Genomic DNA, 20,150 nt, shown 5'->3' on the forward strand with positions numbered 1-20,150 from the left:
AACTGAACTAGTGTACATATTAGTATCTTGGGTATGATATAGCCCATCTGGATGCTTTCTATATTGAATTCACATAGAATACATTTTAATCCAACATATAGAAGGTAATTATTTAAATTGTTGAAACTGTCAGTAAGTAAACATTTGATGTTGGTCTTTTTTAACTTGCTATACTTTATTTCTATCATTAACTATAGATAACAGTTCTAATATTTTGTATTTTATGCTTCTTTTGACTTGGCTCATAAGGTTTTGTGTAATTCCAAAGGGAAGATTTTTTTTATACCTATTTCTGGATTATAGCAGAGAATAGAAGTAAAATTAGAGGTGTTTTATTAATGTAAAAGGTAACAGTACAATGTACTGACTCTACCCAAACTGCTTATAAAAGCTCTGTTGTCAATAAAACAGGGGAAAAAAGCACTATGGAACTTCAGATATCTGGAATATATTATTCAGAACCATATTTGAATTTTGAATGTCTCATTTGATATGTAAAATACATCTGCATTTCTCTTCCCAATCATTTGCTTAATGTAGCTAGAAAATGTGCCCTAAACAACAAGCTTTTTAGCAAATTATTATAACAGCTATGAAAACACCCCACAAATCTACTGTTATGATACATATTTTATATACATTTAAATTGCTGATGGTAAATATATCGATTTTTTTTTTCTAGGAAATTTTACCTGGATTGTTTTTAGGCCCGTATTCTTCTGCTATGAAAAGCAAGGTATGAACTTTAGTTAGGTTCATCAAGGGACTTTATTAACCAAATTTTTTGGATTAAATTTTTTTTTCTTTAGTAAGTTTTATTTGAGGGGGAGTTCACAAATAATTGCATGTTAACCGTAATTGTTACTCTGGAGCACCCTACCTCTTTCCAAATTTTACTGGACCAGTGATTCTCAAGTGTTTCACCACAAATGACAAATGAGTTTTTATATTTTATTTTTCTCATGAAATCCATGTGTTTGAAAGATTTACCAAATAAATAATGGACCTTTATTTAATTGTTTATTTACCCTCTAAAATATAAAGCCCAAAATAAGGATGTCTTCGTTAACCTTAACAAGGGTGTGTGTTTTTGTGTTGTATGTCTGTGTGTGCATGCACATGCACTCATTTTGACTGAAGTGACTCAAATCTTATTTTTGTTTTTCCAGACTTTAGAGGTCTAGATGCTCCAGGTTATAAAGTATTACACTATAGCCCTGGCCGGTTTGACTCAGCAGTTAGAGCATCGGCCCACGGACCAGAGAGTCCAAGGGTCAGTTCCCGATAAGGGCACATACCTCGGTTACAGTTTGTCCCCAGCCCCGGTTGGGATCATGTGGGTGGCACCACTCGATGTGTTTCTCTCACATCAACGTTTCTCCCTCTTTCTCTCTCCCTCCTGCTCTATCTGATGATAAATGCAAAAATGTCCTCAGGTGAGGATAAAAAAAAAAGAAAGCCCTGGCCGGTTTTGCTCAGTGGTTAGAGTGTCCGCCTGCGGTCCGGAGAGACCCGGGTTCGGTTCCCGCTAAGGGCACGTACCTCGGTTGCAGTTTGTCCCCGGCCCTGGTTGGTCGTGCGGGTGGCAGCCACTCAGTGTGTCCCTTTCACATCGATGTTTCCCTCTCTCTCTCTCTTCCTCTCTCTCCCTCCCACTCTGTCGGTACAAAGAATGGAAAAATGTCCTCAGAAGAGGATAAAAAAAAAAAAAATTATTACACTATATATTAAAAATGTCTTAGTCAAACTGAAATTGATTTATTCAGTTACACAATTAAGAGTATAGATCTCATTTTAATATTTGTAGCAATATTGTTGCTACTTCCTAGAAGATTGAGCCCTATGAATTATGACAGTTCTACTAATTATGTTTGAATTTGAATGTGAAACATTGTATCACAAATGTTATCCCCAAAACTCTGACTATTTAGAAGTCAGTATTTTTGCGTATATCTACCTACAGTAGGTTTTGTAAAAACGTTAGAATTTTAAACTTTCATGATATAATTTGGTGTATTTATGAATTTTGGGTGATTTGCAGTTTTTTAGAGTCATTCCTTTTGAAACTGGAAGGCTTTTTGTCCATTGAGGCATCCTAGACATTTTGATGGCCTACCACCATGTTTGATAGGGTAGACAACTATAGATTTCAATGTGACTTTGTAAAAGACAAACATAAAGTTATTGCCCAAATAATGTAGTATTCACAAATTACTGGCCTTCAAGATGGTTTTATTTTTTTAATATGTTTTTATTGATTTTTATTAGAGACAGAGGAAGGGAGAGAGAGAGAAACATTGATGTGAGAGAGAAACATGGATCAGCTGTCTCCTGCACGCTTCCCTCCCCACCCCCTACTGGGGATCAAGCCCACAACCTGGGCATGAGCCCTGACCAGGAATCGAACCAGGACCTCTCAGTCCATGGGACAATGCTCAATCCACTGAGCCACATCAGCCAGGCAAGATGGTTTTAGATTATTTGCTTTTTGTATTCTCACTGTACCTATTATACCATCTGTCATATTAAATAGCAAGTATTTGTTTACAGATCATTCTCTTCAAAACCTTTTCCCTCTCAACGTCACCATGGTCTTACTAGACTGAGGAAAAAAGCTTGTATGGTAAATTTGATTGTTTCCCACCCCAAGTCACCCATATTTCTTTTTACACCATTATTCCAAAATAGTGTAACAACAACAAAACCAAACGTCGTTGCCCTGGCCGGTTTTGCTCAGCGGTTAGAGCGTTGGCTCATGGTCCAGAGAGACCTGGGTTCGGTTTCCACTAAGGGCAAGTACCTCGGTTGCAGTTTGTCCCTGGCTCCAGTTGGGGTCATGTGGGTGGCAACCACTCGATGTGTCTCTCTCACATCAGTGTTTCTCTCTCTCTCTCTCTTCCTCCCTCTCTCCTTCTCACTCTATCTGAAGATGAATGCAAAAGTGTCCTCTGGTGAAGATTAAAAAAACAAAAAATAAAACAAAAAGTTGTAATGGAAATAGAAAAATGTTAGGGAATAAACTTCTTTTCTAAGATTCATTATTTAAGCCTATCATTTATTACATTCAAATGCAGTTTTAATAAAAAGAACAAATTAAGGCTCTTTGTAACTAGTAAACTATTCGTTTTGTAAAATTTTTCTATTGTTTGTAGGTATGATGAGATCATAATTTGCTTTATATTATCAAATCTATTGAACAGTAAAAAGTAATCTCTTTGCTACTGCATGTGAATTCTATTTTGATAAGGTTTGTTTTTACTTAATAATAATCTAATATACTTTCAAATTGTTTTGGTCCACAATTATATATGTTATCTTATAGGTCCTTACATTAATAGATATTAAAACTTCTTCATATTATCATAGATCAAGTGTGAACAAAGGAATGAATATTGAATTCATTTTGGAGGTTGGGTAAATAAATATAAATATGGAACATTGATTAATTATTAATCCTACCAAATACTTACCTCCCTTCCCCTTACTCAGGACATACTTAGGAAATACAAAGATAACTGAACTCTAATCTCTGCTTGACATAGGAAAATTTGCTGCAAAAATTAATTTTTAAAACTTTTGAAAATCAGCTCAGCCTACTGTAATACAATGCTGGATGCCTGTATAAAAGACTGGGTGGCTTAAACAACAAACATTTATTTCTCATAGTTTTGGAGGCTGGGAAATTTGAGTTCAAAGTGCCAACAAGTTTAGGTTTTGGTGAGTTTCCTCTTCCTAGCTTGCCAAAGGCTGCCTTCTTGCTGTATCTTCACGTGACAGAGAGAGGAAATTCTAATGTCTCTTACTTTTATAACAGCACTAATTTCATCGTAGAGGCTCTGCCCTCATGACTTCATCTAAGCCAACTACCTTGAGAGGAGGTGTCTAATTACTTCCCAAATACCTACCTCCCAATGCCATCACCTTGGAAATTAGGGCTTCAACATGAATTTTAGGAGAACACCGACATTCAGTCCATAGCGAATATAAATTATCCTTTGACTTCTTTCGTGAATTATTAGTATTACTGTTTTGAACTATTTAATGTAGAAAGTGGGAATTAAATATATAGGATTATAAAATGAAAATATCATAGAAAATGTAAGATTGTTAATTCTGATTCCTCATGCCAGTATGAATTGTTCATTCATTTATTGAACATATAATTGAACAACTACTATGTTCCAGTCACTGTTACACATATTTAATATGAATCAGTGAACAAAGTCTTTGTTCTTAAGGAATTTACATTTTAGCTATTAAAATAACGTGTCATCTATAAATTCACAGAAACCTATGTCTTACGAATAAAAATTTGATATTTTTCTAGAGTTGTGTTAAATTGCTGTATAATTCAAGCCAAAAAAGCACCACAGAATATAAGAAACTATCATTTGGAGTTGCCTTTTTTAATTTCAGTAGAATTGTAAAACCCCGAAAGATTTCATTTGATTCTATAAATTATATAAGTTAATTCTAGCTCGTAGTACAAAAAGTATACTGGGAGAGGCCAGGAGTAACCTTAGATATTTGGGCTGTGGTACTGCTCTTATTAACTAGGTCAGTGATGTTGAATAACTGTTTATGTCTTAGTCCCCTCTAAAGAAAAAATATAGTCAATATATGTAACTACTATTTAATAAACACTTGAAATGTGCTGAAGGCACTATGCTAAACACCTTATATATTATTATCCTATATAATTCTTACATCCATTCAGTGAATCGATAGTGTTTTCTTCATTTTCATATGAAAAACCTGAGCCCCAGAGCACAGGTCATTAGCAGGGCCGGGATATAAAACGTGGTCTCTCTTAATTCCAAAGTCTGTGCTTTGAGTCACTACATAGTACTGTTTTTCAAATAAATTATCTTTAAGCTCCTATCAAGCTCTAAAATTATAGGCGCAAAATAATCCTATTAGCTGTTGGAAGACATTTAATGTATTAGTTTTGAATCATTGAAATCTTTGGATGATCATTTCAGGTATATTATTTTAAAATTAGCTTTAACCCCCTTTATGTAAAGCTCAGATGTGGCTATATCAATTCTAATGTTGAATTGTGTATTTTCAAACATCTGTGTTACAGTATGATGATGTTTTATATTTTAAACTATTTCTCTCCCTTGCCTCTTTTTTTTTTATAGCTGCCTATACTACAGAAACATGGAATAACCCATATCATATGCATAAGACAAAATATTGAAGCAAACTTTATTAAACCAAACTTTCAACAATTATTTAGGTAAGAATATTGCTATGATTTATTGAAATGTTACATGTAGCAGACATGTAATGTAGTTTTTTTAATATGTTTTTATTGATTTTTCTAGAGAAAGAGGAAGGGAGAGAGAAATATCGATGTGAGAGAAACATTGATTGGCTGCCTCCTGCACACCCCCTACTGGGAATCGAGCCGACAACCCTGGCATTTTGTCTTGACCAGAAATTGAACCAGAACCTTTCAGTCCATGGGATGATGCTCAACACACTGAGCCACACTGGCTGGGTTGTAATGTAGTTTTTAATTTAGTTTGATTTTTATCTTTTCAGACTTTCTTCTGTACACATCCATTTTATAGAAATGGTTGTACAGTACATTTAAAAATAAATTTTTCTTTAAAATAGTTTAAATAAATTATTCATGTAAGTAATGCAGCATTCTAAAGGTTCAAAAGAATGCATACTGAAAAGTAGGTTTCCCTATTTCCATCCCCTAAAGACTCAATTCCCCTCCTAAAAGCTTCTGATTGTTAACTTCTTTTTGAGTATTCTTCCAGAGTAATATTACATATATAAGCATATTCCTACAGATAAACTTTGGTTTTTTACACTGGATTTTTTTTAATTGTATATTTTTTGGAGTTGCTTCATTCATATCATTTCTTAGAGTTGCATTACAGTCGGCCCTCATTTATCGCAGTGAATCAGTTCAGACTCTACCACAATAAATTAATTTCCACGAAGTAGGATTCTTTATTTATACAAAGTTGTCCCTTGCTACTTCAAGCTTCGACTTGGCAGGGCTTCACTCTACCGCAGTTTTTTTTTTCAAATATAGTATAGCATTGGAAGAAGCCACGAAAGTCAAAGTGCAAAGTGGCGAGGGATGACTGTATTCTTTTCAAGTTGCACAGTAATTCATGGTACGACTACACTAAAATGTATTCAACCCATCTCCTGTTGTTGGATTTTTAGATTGTTTCCAGACTTGCTAATATAGTATATAGTGAGTATCCTTGTATATGTCATTTAATTCATATGTGAATTTATCAGTAGGATAAATTTGTAGAAGTGGAATTGCTGGATATGAGCATTTAAAATTTTAATAATGCAAATTGCCCTCGAGTGAGTTGGATCAGTCTACATTTCCACCTAGAAGTGTAATGAGAATGACTATTTTTTTGGTATCTCTGCAAGACAAAATAATAAAACATTCCAAATCTCTTAGATTAAAAACGGTGTTTCATGTAATTTAAATTTGCCTTTCTCATTTATCTTACAGTGAGTGCTGTTGAACATCTAAAGATTTTTAATGTTCTTTATTTTAACTTTAGTAAGAGTATATTACACATGGTACAAAAAGGTATATGATGAAATTACTTTCCTTCTCTAAACCCAAACACCTAGCTTCTCTCCTGGGAAGCAACTACTGTTAAAACTCTTCCTTGAGTCCTGGCCAGTTTGGCTTAGTGGTTAGAGCGTTGGCCCATGGACCAATGAGTCACCGGTTCGATTCCAGTGAAAGGCACATACCTCAGTTGCAGTTCATCCCCAGCCCTGGTCGGGTCATGCGGGAGGTAACCAGTCGATGTGGCTCTATCATGTCGATGTTTCTCTGTCTCTCTCTCTCCCTCCTTCCCACTCTATCTGATAATAAGTAGAAAAATATCCTCAAGTGAGAGATAAAAAATTTAAAAAATAACTCTTCCTTGAGTATCATTCTAGAGATATTCTGTGTCTATATAAAAACATATATAAAATATTTTAATGGTCTGCTTTATTGGTAAAAATGAGTGACCTGAATATCCATCAGTACAAGACATAAAATATATTGTGTAAATATACAATAGAATACTATAACCATGAAAAAGAATGAAGTATTTCTGTGTTTATTGATATTTCATATCAATTATTTTTCTAATTGATATGAAATAATCTCTTAAGATTTATTAAAAGAAAAATTAAGGTGCAGAACCATGTGTACTCTCAGTGTGTTTAAAAATACATACAAAGCATTAGGCATATATATTTTTGTATATGTGTAGAAAATTTCTGGACTAACAGACTATAAACTTGACAATGATTGCTACTGAGGGGATATTCAGGGTCTAGAATGATAAAGGAACCTATTTTTTATTGCAAATATTTTTTAAAAATTATTTTCTTTATTGATTTTTTTTTTTTTTTTTTTTAGAGAGTGGAAAGGAGAGGGAGAGAGAGATAGAAACATCAATGAGAGAGAACACCGATTGGCCACCTCTTGCATGTCCTTCATGGAGTTCTGTCCCATAACCTGGGCATGTGCCCTGACCAGGAATGGAACTGGCAACCTCTTAGTGCATGGGTCGATGCTCAACCAGTGAGCCACACTGGCCGGGCGCAAATATTTTTTTATACTGATAGAACTTTTGACTATGTGTACATATTTCTCAGTTAATAAAAACTTGTTTTAAAAAAATGAATGTCTATATTTTAAAATAAAATAGATTGAATTTTTTCTAATTGTAAAAGAAATACTTGTTTTTTATAGATACTTTTGTAAAAACCAAAATTATACCAAGAAAAATATTTTATAATTCCACAACCTAAAAGATACACTTTAGTTAACATTTTGGTATATTTTTTCCTAAATATTTCTCTATTGTATATGTGTAGTATGCATATACACATATAGACTTATATATATTAAAGAAAATGAAAGTGTTACATTTTAAAATGTCATACTATACATTTGTTTTTAGTACCCAGAGCAGGTTCTTTATCTTTTTTTTGGAATGTTTTTTTTTTATCCTCACTCAAGGACATTTTTCCATTTTTTATTCAGATAGAGCTGGAGGGAGAGAGAGGAAGTGAGAGAGAAACATCGACGTGAAAGGGACACATCGAGTGGTGGCCACCCACACGACCCAACCAGGGCCGGGGACAAACTGCAACTGAGGTACATGCCCGTAGTGGGAACCGAACCCGGGCCTCTCCGGACCACAGGCCAATGTTGTAACCGCTGAGCCAAACCAGCCAGGGCAACAGGTTCTTTATCTTAATGGAAGAACTACTTTCTCCTTAAACTTAAGTATTGGCTTATAAATCAATAGTTCTACTACTAGTTTTTGACATTCAAAATGGCATGCAGTAAATATTTTAGTTTGACTCTGAATTAACTTCTTTTTTTTTACCCCTGAAGCAGTGTTTTATATAACAGGTCTACCCAATCATTTTAAGGTACTATTGTTGTCAGAATCCTTATGGTTTTTACATTGGTCTATCCTTGGATCCTGAGCTTCATCTTTCTCCGATAAGCCCTGAATTTATTAATGTTGTTATCACCTAAATGATCATTATAAAAAACTGATTTTTAAAACAATATTGACTTTAAAAATTAATTTTATGCCCAGCCAGTGTGGCTTAGTGGATTGAGAGTCTTCCCATGGATTAGGAGGTTCCAGTTCTATACTGGATCAGGGCACATGCCCAGGTTGTGGGCTCGATCCCCAGTAGGGGGTGTGTAGGAGGCAGCCGATTGAGGTTTCTCTCTCACATAGGTGTTTCTCTCTCTCCCTCTCTCTAAAAAAAGCAATAAAAACATTTAAAAAAATTAATTTCATAACTTATTTATAACTGTGTTAGTAAATAGGTTATCTTGGATAATTTAAAAATGGAAGTATTTTACAAAATTTAAAAAAAGCCTAGCATATTAATTATGTCTAATTTTAAATGTTTCCAAAGCATAAAATTTCAGGACAGGTGATCTTTTGACCTTTTTGTTCTACTGATGGTTAGTTCAAACAGCGAATGTTTGACTTGTGACTCCATCAAACTGCCTCCTATTTTGATTAACTCCTTCTCTTTCACACTTTAAGCTTCTTCTGAATTGTTCTCTGTAGGGTTGTAAGGAGGGGTGGATTACAGGATCATTCAGAGAAGAATCTTCTAGTCCTAGGGAAGTGGTAAAAATAGAATAACAATAATGAATACCGGCACTTTTTGTCTTTATTTTCTAGGTCAACTCTGATCCTAACAAAGATCTTTTCTTGTGATTTTTCTGTTTTAACGAGATAGATTTTTGAATACTAACATATCAGAGCAATGTTCACATGTGTTATTTAAGGCTTTAAATGCTATGTATGCTTCAAGTAATATAGAATCTATGGTCCACTTCTTGGGAATACGATACTTTGAAAGTTGTTTTGCATTCTTTTCATGGATGTCTAGCAATTTTCAGAGTTAGTTTTTTAATACTTAAAGTTTTATCTGAAAGTGTGCTTATCACAAATATTCTATTTTCAGATACTTAGTCTTGGATATTGCAGATAATCCAGTTGAAAATATAATACGTTTTTTCCCCATGGTAGGTATCAATATTTTAATATCATTTAAAAATTTTTCATGGTTTGGCCTCTTAATTGTGATTCTAAAACTTTTACTTCTGTTATGACTGAAATGTGTGGGATTATATATATTTTCTAAATTTGAGAAATCATACTTTGAATTTATTAAAATTAAATTTTAGCACCCTGTATAATTTTTAAACTTGAAATGGTTGTATTTGTAGCATTTTGAAAATTCTTGAATTAATGTAATTTTATTCATATAAATTAGCAATAAGTTAGTTTTAATATATTTTGTTTCACTATGTATTTTATGTTTACGTTAATCCACATGTTTTATTATAACACATTGTCTTTGCCTTCAGACTAAAGAATTTATTGATGGGAGCTTACAAACTGGAGGTAAGTAATATTTACTTAGCTAATGTTTATTTTTAGGAGATTATTTGTTTAATTTTTTTAGTAAGTATTCATTTTAAATTCAGGATATAGAAGTTGTAATTACATATAACGGACTATTCTCAAGTTTGTATTTCTTGATTTCTGTTTTGTTTGGATATGCTTTCTTAAATATCCCTGCAGAGCTATTTTCAAATTCTAGGTCAGCTTTAAATCTCTTTTACCTAAAAGTCTGTTGTATTTTCTACATAGTTAGTGTAAATAAATTGTAAATATTTGAATATTAATAAACATCTAACTTGGTACATATAAAGTGTTTAAGAAAATATTTTAATATGATATGACAGATACATGGTTTCAATATATTTTAGCTATTGAATCAGGTATTTTTCTATGAGAATAACTATTTCTTATTTTTTAGGAAAAGTTCTTGTTCATGGAAATGCAGGGATCTCCAGGAGGTATGAAGTTAGAGATTATCTTTTTTTTTCTGTAGCATTTAATTAATGAGTTGTGTTTTCCATTTTTTTCTAAAATTTTTTCCCCCTCTTCAGTGCTGCCTTTGTTATTGCATACATTATGGAAACATTTGGAATGAAGTACAGGTAAGAAAGTACTCTAAAACCTAGCCACAATTTAAATTCTTATTAAAATGGAACTAAATGGAGATGTTGGAAGTTTGAAGTTTTACTGTTCCTTTGATTTTGTTATCTAGATATGTTTGATAGGCCCTAGTACTCTGCTTACTTGGTTTTCTAACCTTTGTAGCTTATCTACATTATCTACTTAAGCTAAATTTTGTTCTGGTTTTATGGAGCTAGTGCTGTTGTAATTTTAAGAAGCTATGGTAGTTATAGTTAGAATAATCCATGGAAAACTCCTTACTGCTAGGGAATTGGTTAGTCTGAGTTTAAAAACTTCTAGACACAGATTTTACTGCTTTCTTTATTTAAAAGCCTAATTTATGCCCTGGCAGGTTTGGCTCAGCCATTAGAGCGTCAGCCCGTGGACCAGAGTCCCGAGTTTAGTTCCCGTTGAGGGCACGTACCTCGGTTGCAGTTTGTCCCTGGCCCCGATTGGGATCATGTGGGTGGCAACCACTCGATGTGTCTCTCTCACATCGATGTTTCTCTCTTTCCTCCCTCTCACCCTCGCGCTCTATCTGAAGATACTTGCAAAAATGTTTTCGGGTGAGGATTAAAAAAAAAAGCCTAATTTATTATGTTTTTCTTTAATAGTTGTTGGATGAAAAATTACCTAGAAATTGTTTTAGCTTCTATTTATTATTCATTATAGTCTTTCTTAACCAAACTCATCTTTTTCAAGCATATGCAAAGATAAAAAGGAGAGAGGAGAGGTCATAAGCTTCTCACCCCAAACCAAAACAAAAACCTGGCCAGTGTACAGTGTTTCCTTTCTTAGTGTATCTTGTTGTACAAGTTAAAAATCTTGTAATCATTGACACCTCCTCTTTTACTCCCCATCTCCCAAATGGATTCATTACTCAATCTTGTCTGTTTTATGTCCTAAAATATACATTGAGTATCAGTGTATCTTTCTCTTCATCATTTAATCCCCCTAATCCAAGCTCTAGTTGTGTCATCCAATAGGAGCCTTCTTAGTGGTCCCCTGTATTCTTTGCTCCAGTCTGTTTCATTCTCTATACTACAGTCAGAATGATCTTTTCAAAAGATTAATCTAATTACCCCAATAAGCTCTCGAAGGTTTCTGGTCCTCAATAACTTAACATGGCCAGTGAAACTTGTATGACATGCACCCATCCTTATACCATGTTCCCCATTACTCTCTCCATTTGAGCTATGTTCAGCATTGGATCCGCATGCCTGACACATAACAAACATTCAAATACTTCGCTAGTTTTTTTCATATCCTTTGTATTTAAATTATAATGGAAAAGTTTGCTTAGTGGTATCAGTTCTTAGAGGAATATTATTTGAATACAAGTAATTTATTTGTTTAGTTGAAAAAGATAAGCATTGGGAGACTCTGTTTTCTTTTTTCTCTTTATTTGGTGTCTTGTTAGTAATAATATTAATAGTGAAAGTCACTTCCTTTTATTGGGTCTCTGCTATGTTCCAGATACTTACTATTCTAGGCATTTTTATCTCACTTAAGCCTCACAACACAAGGAAGTAGATATACTTCTCATTTGATCAGTGATAATATTTTGAGTATGTACTATGTGAGAGATGCTATACAAGGTACTTCACACTTATTATCTCCCATCTTTACAATAGCCTTCCAAGATAGGTATTATAATCCCATTTTATTGTGATTAGTCTGACCATTCTGTTTCTATTTCTATTATAACTCACTACCACTCTGGAGTACAAGCTATATGATTATGATGTCCTATTTTAGGTAAATATTTAGATACGTTTCTATTGTAGATGAATTCTAGAAAAATTAAGATTAATTCATGAACTAATAATACCATTTTAATTTTCTTTTTCTGTTTTCAGAGATGCATTTGCTTATGTTCAAGAAAGAAGATTTTGTATTAATCCTAATGCTGGATTTGTCCATCAACTTCAGGTAACCTCTTTTCTCCTTTAAGGCAGTCAGAAAGTATGATAATTAAAATCTTATGTCCATGTAATTTAGGTGTAGAATTTACTTTGTACAGTCGTCCCTCGCCACTTTATGCTTCGACTTTCGTAGCTTCACTCTATCGCGAAAGTCAAAGCGCGAAGTGGTGAGGGACGACTTATATATAAATAAAGAATCCTACTTCGCGGAAATTCATTTATCGCTGTAGAGTCTGGAACTGATTAACCGCGATAAATGAGGGCTGACTATAAATACTTAAAAATTGCCGTAATCTAACTTGATTCTTTATTAAAGCTTGCATATCTACTTAAAAGAATTTGCCTCTTTTATAAATTAAATTTATTGGGGTGGCATTGGTTAATAGGATCATATGGGTTTCAAGTGTACATTTCTATGATACATGATCTGTATATTGCTCATGTATGCTTACCACCCAAACCATCTTCTGTCACTATATATTTTGCCCCCTTTTTGCCCCCACTCTCCTACTCCCCTTTGATAACCACCATACTGTTGTCTGTGTCTATGAGTTTCATTTTTATATCCCACATATGAGTGAAATCATATGGTTCTTAGCTTTTTCTAACTGACATTTTTGCTTATCATAATATTCTCAGAGTCCATCATGTTGTCGCAAATGGCAGTATTTCATCTTTTCTTATGGCTGGGTAGTATTCCGCTGTACCACATCTTCTTTATCCAGGCCTCTATTGAAGGACGCCTTAGTTTTCTCCATGTCTTGGCCACTGTGAACAATACTGCAGTGAACATAGGAGTGTATATATCTTTGCATATAAATGTTTTCCAGTTTTTCAAGTGTATACCCAGGAGAGGGATTGCTGGGTCATATGGTAGCTATATTCTTAATTTTTTTAGGAAACTCCACACTTTTCCATAGTGGCTGTACCAGTCTCCATTCCCACCAGCAGTGAATGAGGTTTCCTTTTTCTGCACAACCTCTTCAACATTTGTTATTACTTATCTTATTGATAATGGCCATTCTAACAGGTGTGAGGTGGTATGGTATCTTATAGTAGTTTTGATTTGCATTTCCCTAATAGCTAATGAAGTTGAACATTTTTTCATATATCTGTTGGCATGTCTTACTGGGAGAAGTGCATTTTCAGGTCCTGTGCCCATTTTTATTGGATTGTTTAGTGTTGAGTTGTTCTTTATATATTTTGGATACTAATCTCTTGTTGGAGCTCTTGATTGCAAATATCCTGGACTTATATGTCTGTTTCCTTCACCAGGTTAGGGAAGTTTTCTGTCATTTTTTCAAATAGGTTTTTAGTTTATTCCTCTCTCTCTCTTCTCCTGACGCCATCATGATGTGAAAGTTGGTTTGCTTGAAATCCCAGTGGCTCCTTACATAAACTACATTTTTTAAAATCCTTTTTTCTCTTTGCTGTTCTGATTGGGTGTTTTGGCTTTCTTATATTCCAAATTGCTGATCTGACTCTTGGCTTCATCTACTCTACTGTTGAGTCCTTTCATTTCAGTTAGTGTATCCTTCATTTCTGACTAGTTCTTTTATATGGTCTTTATGTTCTTTTTCAGGATGTTGAAGTTCTAAGTTCCTTAAGCATCCTTGTAACCATTGTTTTGAATTCTGTATCAGGTAGTTAGCCTCCATTTAATTCAGTTCTTTTTCTGGGGATTTCTCCCGTTCTTCCATTTGGGATCGGTTTCTTTGTCTCTTCATTTGGTAGCCTCCCTTTGTTTGTTTCCATGTATTAGGTAGAGTTGCTATACCTGCTGGATTTTGATAGAGTGGCCTTATTTAGTAGGTGTACTACAGGACCCAGTGGCACAGCCACCCCGATCACCCGAGCTGGGCGCTCCGGTACGATGCTGTGTGGGCTGTGCACTGTCTGGTTGTAGTTGAGCCTTGATTGCTGTTGGTGTCACAGGGAGGGATTGACCCTGAGCCCGTTCAGCTGTGGTAACTGGCTGCAACTACAGCAGAGGAGCTGCTGTGCAGGAGTTGACCCTATGGAGCAGAACTTGCTTCATTGGAGCTATGGTGCTCACCAAGTCTACTCCTTGAGTGTGTTGTTTATGGAGGTGTTAGGGTTGTAATCTTGCATGGTCTGAAGCTGTCCTGGCTCTGGGACCTCCTTGGGGGGTTCAAGGTCAGCCACTGCCTGTGCCCTGCCTGCATCCACCTGGCATGAGTTACTGAGCCATCTGCAGATGTTGGGCTTAGGGGTTCACAGGAGAGGCCAAGCTGCAAACCAAAGCCAACTGCTATTAGTGCCAGGCCTAGGGCGACGTATCAAGAGATAGGGGGTACACAGAGGCCAGATGCTGCTTGATTGAGAAATTTTAGGAAAGTTTGAAGTATGAGGCAAGAGAGGCCAGTTGTATGGAAAAGCCACTGGAAATGGCTTGGTAGAGCAGGGGCCTTAGGCAATCAATCACCAGGGCAGGGTAAACTGTGAGCTGGGTTGATAGACTCAGATATGGTGCCTGCCTGTTGGCTCGGGGTGGAGGTGGGGGGTGTCTCAGAAAAGGAACAATGGCCTCTGCCAGCACTTTTGTCTGGGAGAAAACTGCCCCTTTAGCCCTCACCCTGATGCCAGACAATTCAGTTCCTCTGCATATGTCTCTGGTTTCTTTCACGCAGCTGCCTCAGTGCTGAAGCTCAGAGGGAATGAGTCCAAGTAAGTTTGTGTGTGAACCCTTTAAGAGGAACGGCCTGGGGCTCCAGAAGCTGTCTGTCTCACTCAGCTGTCTGTCTCACTCAGCCAAAATCCCTGCTGGTATTTACAGACAGAAGTTATGGAGACTTCTCTTCCTGATACTGGAACCCTGGGCTGGGGGACCTAGTGTGGGGCTGAGACCCCTCACCCCTCAGGGGTTATCTCCTCAATAGAGATATGGTTCCTGATTTTAAACTGCCACACTTGGCCATAGCCGGTTTGGCTCAGCAGTTAGAGCGTTGGCCTGTCGTCCAGAGAGACCTGGGTTCGGTTCCCGCTAAGGGCACGTACCTCAGTTGCAGTTTGTCCCCGGCCCTGGTTGGGTCGTGCCGGTGGCAGCCATTCAGTGTGTCCCTTTCACGTCGATGTTTCTCTCTCTCTTTCTTCCTCTCTCTCCCTCCCGCTCTATCTAAACAAAGAATGGAAAAATGTCCTCCGGTGAGGATAAAAAAATAAATAAATAAACAAACAAACTGCTACACTTGGGTGTGGGACCAGCCTGTTCTGCATCTCTGCTCTTCAAAGTGTCCTCCAGTGAGGAAAATAAATAAACAAACAAACAAACAAACTGTCACACTTGGGTGTGGGAGCAACCTGTTCTGCTTCTCTGCTCTTCCTACCAGTCACCATGTGGCTTCTTTAAATCCTTAGTTATAGGACATCCATTCAGCAAGTTTTCAGGCAGTTCTGATTGGTGGTTTTCTGTAATTTTCATTGTAATTTTGATATGGTTGTGGGAGGATTGAAGTACCACACCATTCATTTATTTTTGCCTTTACTTCCCTTGCCTTTGGGGTCAAATTCATAAAATGTTCTCTATGACCAAGGTCCATAAGATGAGTACCTATGTTTTCTTCTATATAATTTATTGTTTCAGATCTTATATTAAGGTCTTTGATCCATTTGGAATTAATGTATGTACAAGGAGACAAACTGTAATCTAGTTTCATTCTTTCTTTTTTTGGAATTTTTTTTTCTTTATTGATTTTGGAGAGAGAGGAAGGGAGAAGGAGAGAGGGAGAAACATCGATGAGAGAGAACATCTATTGGCCACCTCCTGCATGCTCCCCACTGGGGATTGGGCCCACAGCCTGGGCATGTGCTCTGAACAGGAATCGAACCAGCAACCTCTTGGTACGTGAGTTGACACTCAACCAGTGAGCCACACCGGCCAGGCTCCAGTTTCATTCTTTTGCGTGTGTTTTTCTGATTTTCCCAGAACTATGTATTGAAGAGGCTTTCTTTTCTCCATTGTGTGTTTTTGGCTTCTTTGTCAAAAATTATTTTTTGCCTGTATACATGTGGTTTTATTTCTGGGGTCTCTATTCTGTTTCATTGGTTTGTGTGTCTGTTTTTCTGCCAGTGCCATGCTATTTTGATTATCGTAGCTCTGTAGTATAATTAGAAGTCAGGTAGTGATTCCTCTGGCTTTATTCTTTTTTCTCAGTATTACTTTGGCTATTTGGGGTTTTTTTGTTTGTTTTTTGTTTTTTTTGTTTTTGTGGTTATATATAATCTGATGATTTTTTTTGCTCTGTTTCTTTAAAAATGACTGGGATTTTGATGGAGATTGCATTAAATCTGTATATTATTTTAGGTAATATGCCCAAAAGAATTTTCTTAAAAGCTGCCATTACCAGCCGGTGGGTGTGACTCAGCAGATTGAGCATTGTCCCGTGGACTGAGAGGTCCTGTTTTGATTCCTGGTCAGGGCACATGCTTAGGTTGTGGGCTTGATCCCCAGATGAGGGCATGCAGGAGGCAGCCCACTGATGTTTCTCTCTCTCTCTTCCTTCCCCTCTCTCTCTAAAAAAATCAATAAAGACATATTTAAAGGGGGGAAAAAAGCTGCCATAACCAGAAAAAAGGATTAAAGACACATGTTAAATATAAGGTAAAATAATTCATGTTAGAAATTTCTTCAGTTTTTTCCTCCACTTTGGTCACCCACACTGAGTTTTGAATCTAAATATACGACATACAACTTTAAAATTTTTATATACTTTATCTTTTCCACATTTCAGATTTCGTTGGTACCTGGATGGTATACTAAAAACAATAAGAATTATCTGATTAGACTAGTTTAATTTTTTTTTTTTTTTCCTTTTTTTTTTTTTTATCCTCACCCGAGGACATTTTTCCATTTTTTGTTCAGGTAGAGTGGGAGGGAGAAAGAGGAACAGAGAGAGAGAGAGAGAGAGAAACATCGACGTGAAAGGAACACATCGAGTGGCTGCCACCCGCACAACCAACCAGGGCCGGGGACAAACTGCAACCGAGGTACGCGCCCTTAGCGGGAATCGAACCCGGGTCTCTCAGGACCGCAGGCCGACGCTCTAACTGCTGAGCCAAACCGGCCAGGGCAAGACTAGTTTAATTTTTTTTAAGACAGAAAATCACAGGTTGAAGAATGTGCTCTGGCTGATTCCATTCACTTATGCAGGAATAAATCTCAAATTTAGACATCAAGTGCATTATAATATAGGTTGTCTTAGTTACCATACTTTAAATTTTAACTCAGTTTTGTTTTAACTTACTTTTAATTTTTACTTCATTTTATTTTATTTTTCTCCAATTTTTTTTTTTGTTTTGTATCCTCACCCGAGGATACTTTTCCATTTTTTGTACAGATAGAGTGGGAGGGAGAGAGAGGAAGGGAGAGAGAGAAACATCGACGTGAAGGGACACATCGAGTGGCTGCCACCCGCACGACCAACCAGGGCCGGGGACAAACTGCAACCGAAGTACGTGCCCTTAGCGGGAACCGAACCCGGGTCTCTCCGCACCTCAGGCCGACGCTCTAACCGCTGAGCCAAACTGGCCAGGGCTATTTTTCTCCAATTTTTATTAATTTATTTTTGTTACAGATGTTACTCCCCCCCCCCCCCCAGACTTGACTTTATTTTTTAAACAAATTTTTATTTATTTAATAGTTTTTTAATTGAATTTATTGGGGTAACATAGGTTAATGAAATTATACATGTTTCAGGTATACAGTTCTACAATACATCATCTGGACATTGTGTTGTGTGTTTACCACCCCAAGTCAAGTCTCCTTCCATCACCATCTATCCCCTCTTTTCCTTCTGGTAGTCTCTATACTGTTGTCCGTGTCTGTGAGTCTTCTTTTACTTCATTTAAAAGAAACAGTGGTATCTCTGTCTTCACCTTGTTTGTGTAAAATGTTTTTTATTCCATCTTTATAATTATAGAACACAAAGCTAATTATAATGTGTAAGTTTCTTTGCCTTTCAACATTGTTATGTAAAAACATCTTTTTAAACTGAATTCTATATTTGAAAAAGTAATATACACTTATGCTTAAAAATGTAAAATTCAAGAATACCTAAGGAGAACACAATAAAAAAAAATCTCCTCAATAGTATAAACAGCATGCATAGCTCTGCCTGCAAAATTTTTTTTTCAATCCTCAACCAAGGACATTTTTCTGTTTATCTTCAGATAGAGTGGGAGGGAGGGAGGGAGAGAGAGAGAAACATCCATGTGAGAGGGACACATTGACTGGTTGCCTCCCACACGACCCCAACCGGGATCAGTGGTGAACTGCAACCGAGGTTTGTGACCTTGGCCGGAATTGAACCCACGACTCATTGGTCCGCAAGCCAACACTCTAACTATGGAGCAAAACCAGCCAGGGCTGCAAAATATTTTCATATGTATATGTACATATATAACAATTTTTTATGACCAGTCCCTTATACATGGACCTTTAGATTGTTTCTAGCCTTTCATGATTATAAACAATATTGGAAAGAATAGGTGCAGCTCTGTTTACACGTGTGAATATACCTGTAAGATAACTGATAAAAGTGGAATTGCTGGGCTAGAGAGGATTTGAAATGTGATGGCAAATTGACTCTAAAAAGGCCAAAATAATGTAAACTTAACACTACCAAAAAAGAATACTCCAGTTAATACCAATAATCAAAAGTATTTCAATAAACTTTTTGGTTATTGTCATAACAGTGGTAAAAGTGGCAACTTGTTATGGTTTGCCCATTTTTCATATAGGTTGTAAGCCTTTTTCTCATTGGTTTGTAAGAGTTCTGCATATGAAGCACATCTATCTTTAGCCAACTGATTTGAAATGCCATTTTTATTATACAGCAAATTCTGATCTATTTCATTGATCTGCTTATTGCTGCATCTGTATCAAACAATTTTAAATACTATAATATTATATAGACAGTTTATAGTATGGTTCCAGAGCCCCTCATTGTTCTTTCTAGCTAGAATTTTCCTGGCAGGGCCATACATTTATATTGTGGTATTGTGGTGTTAACTTTACTGGAAGAAGTTTTATAGTTGTTTTTAATAATAGTATCCCTATATTCAGTTAAGAAAGAAATGTCACCTTTAAATTTTTAGTCTCCAACTCTAAGAATATATTCCAATTATTCAAATCAACTTCTATATCCTTTAGTGTTTTAAAGTTTTTTTCTCTGCACAGAATATATGTGTTTGTTATGAAATTTATTCCAGGTATTTTTTTTGTTCCCATCATAAGTGAAATTGTTTCTTCTTCCAGTACATTTTCTATTTCATTACTTGTATTTAGGAAAGTTGCTGGTTTTTATTAAGTTTTCAGTTGGCAACCTTATTAAATTCTTACTGATTCTAAAAAATTTTCTAGTTGATTATCTTGTCCTTTCATCTCATCTTCAAATTATGATAATTTTGCCACTTTTCTAATTGTTCTCTTACTGCTTTCTCATTGATTTTTCATTCTATCAGAACAAGTAAAATAGTGGTGAAAGTGTCATACTTATTATCATAATGTCCCAACACCTACTGACTGGTAGTTCAGTGTGTGACACCCTAGTGCAAGCTATTGGCGTGCCTTGATTTATATTCTCTCAGCAAATGTGAAATTATGATAAAAGAATTTTAAGCCTGCATTTCTCTTACA

At 35.9% G+C, this 20,150-nt stretch overlaps 1 protein-coding gene across 2 annotated transcripts in view; it reads left to right on the top strand.

The window, feature by feature from the left end:
* STYX (serine/threonine/tyrosine interacting protein) overlaps positions 1–20,150 on the top strand; it is a 73,964-nt gene that overhangs the window by 19,784 nt on the left and 34,030 nt on the right. For both annotated transcript variants that reach the window (XM_036270427.1, XM_036270435.1), the window contains exons 3-9: positions 683–736; positions 5,145–5,242; positions 9,505–9,565; positions 9,911–9,947; positions 10,366–10,405; positions 10,499–10,549; positions 12,428–12,500. In XM_036270427.1, the coding sequence (XP_036126320.1) occupies positions 683–736; positions 5,145–5,242; positions 9,505–9,565; positions 9,911–9,947; positions 10,366–10,405; positions 10,499–10,549; positions 12,428–12,500 (414 nt within the window). The remainder of the gene's footprint in view (positions 1–682; positions 737–5,144; positions 5,243–9,504; positions 9,566–9,910; positions 9,948–10,365; positions 10,406–10,498; positions 10,550–12,427; positions 12,501–20,150) is intronic.

This window comes from Molossus molossus, unplaced genomic scaffold (assembly GCF_014108415.1).
Source record: "Molossus molossus isolate mMolMol1 unplaced genomic scaffold, mMolMol1.p scaffold_m16_p_1, whole genome shotgun sequence".
In the NCBI taxonomy this organism is placed as follows: Eukaryota; Metazoa; Chordata; class Mammalia; order Chiroptera; family Molossidae; genus Molossus; species Molossus molossus.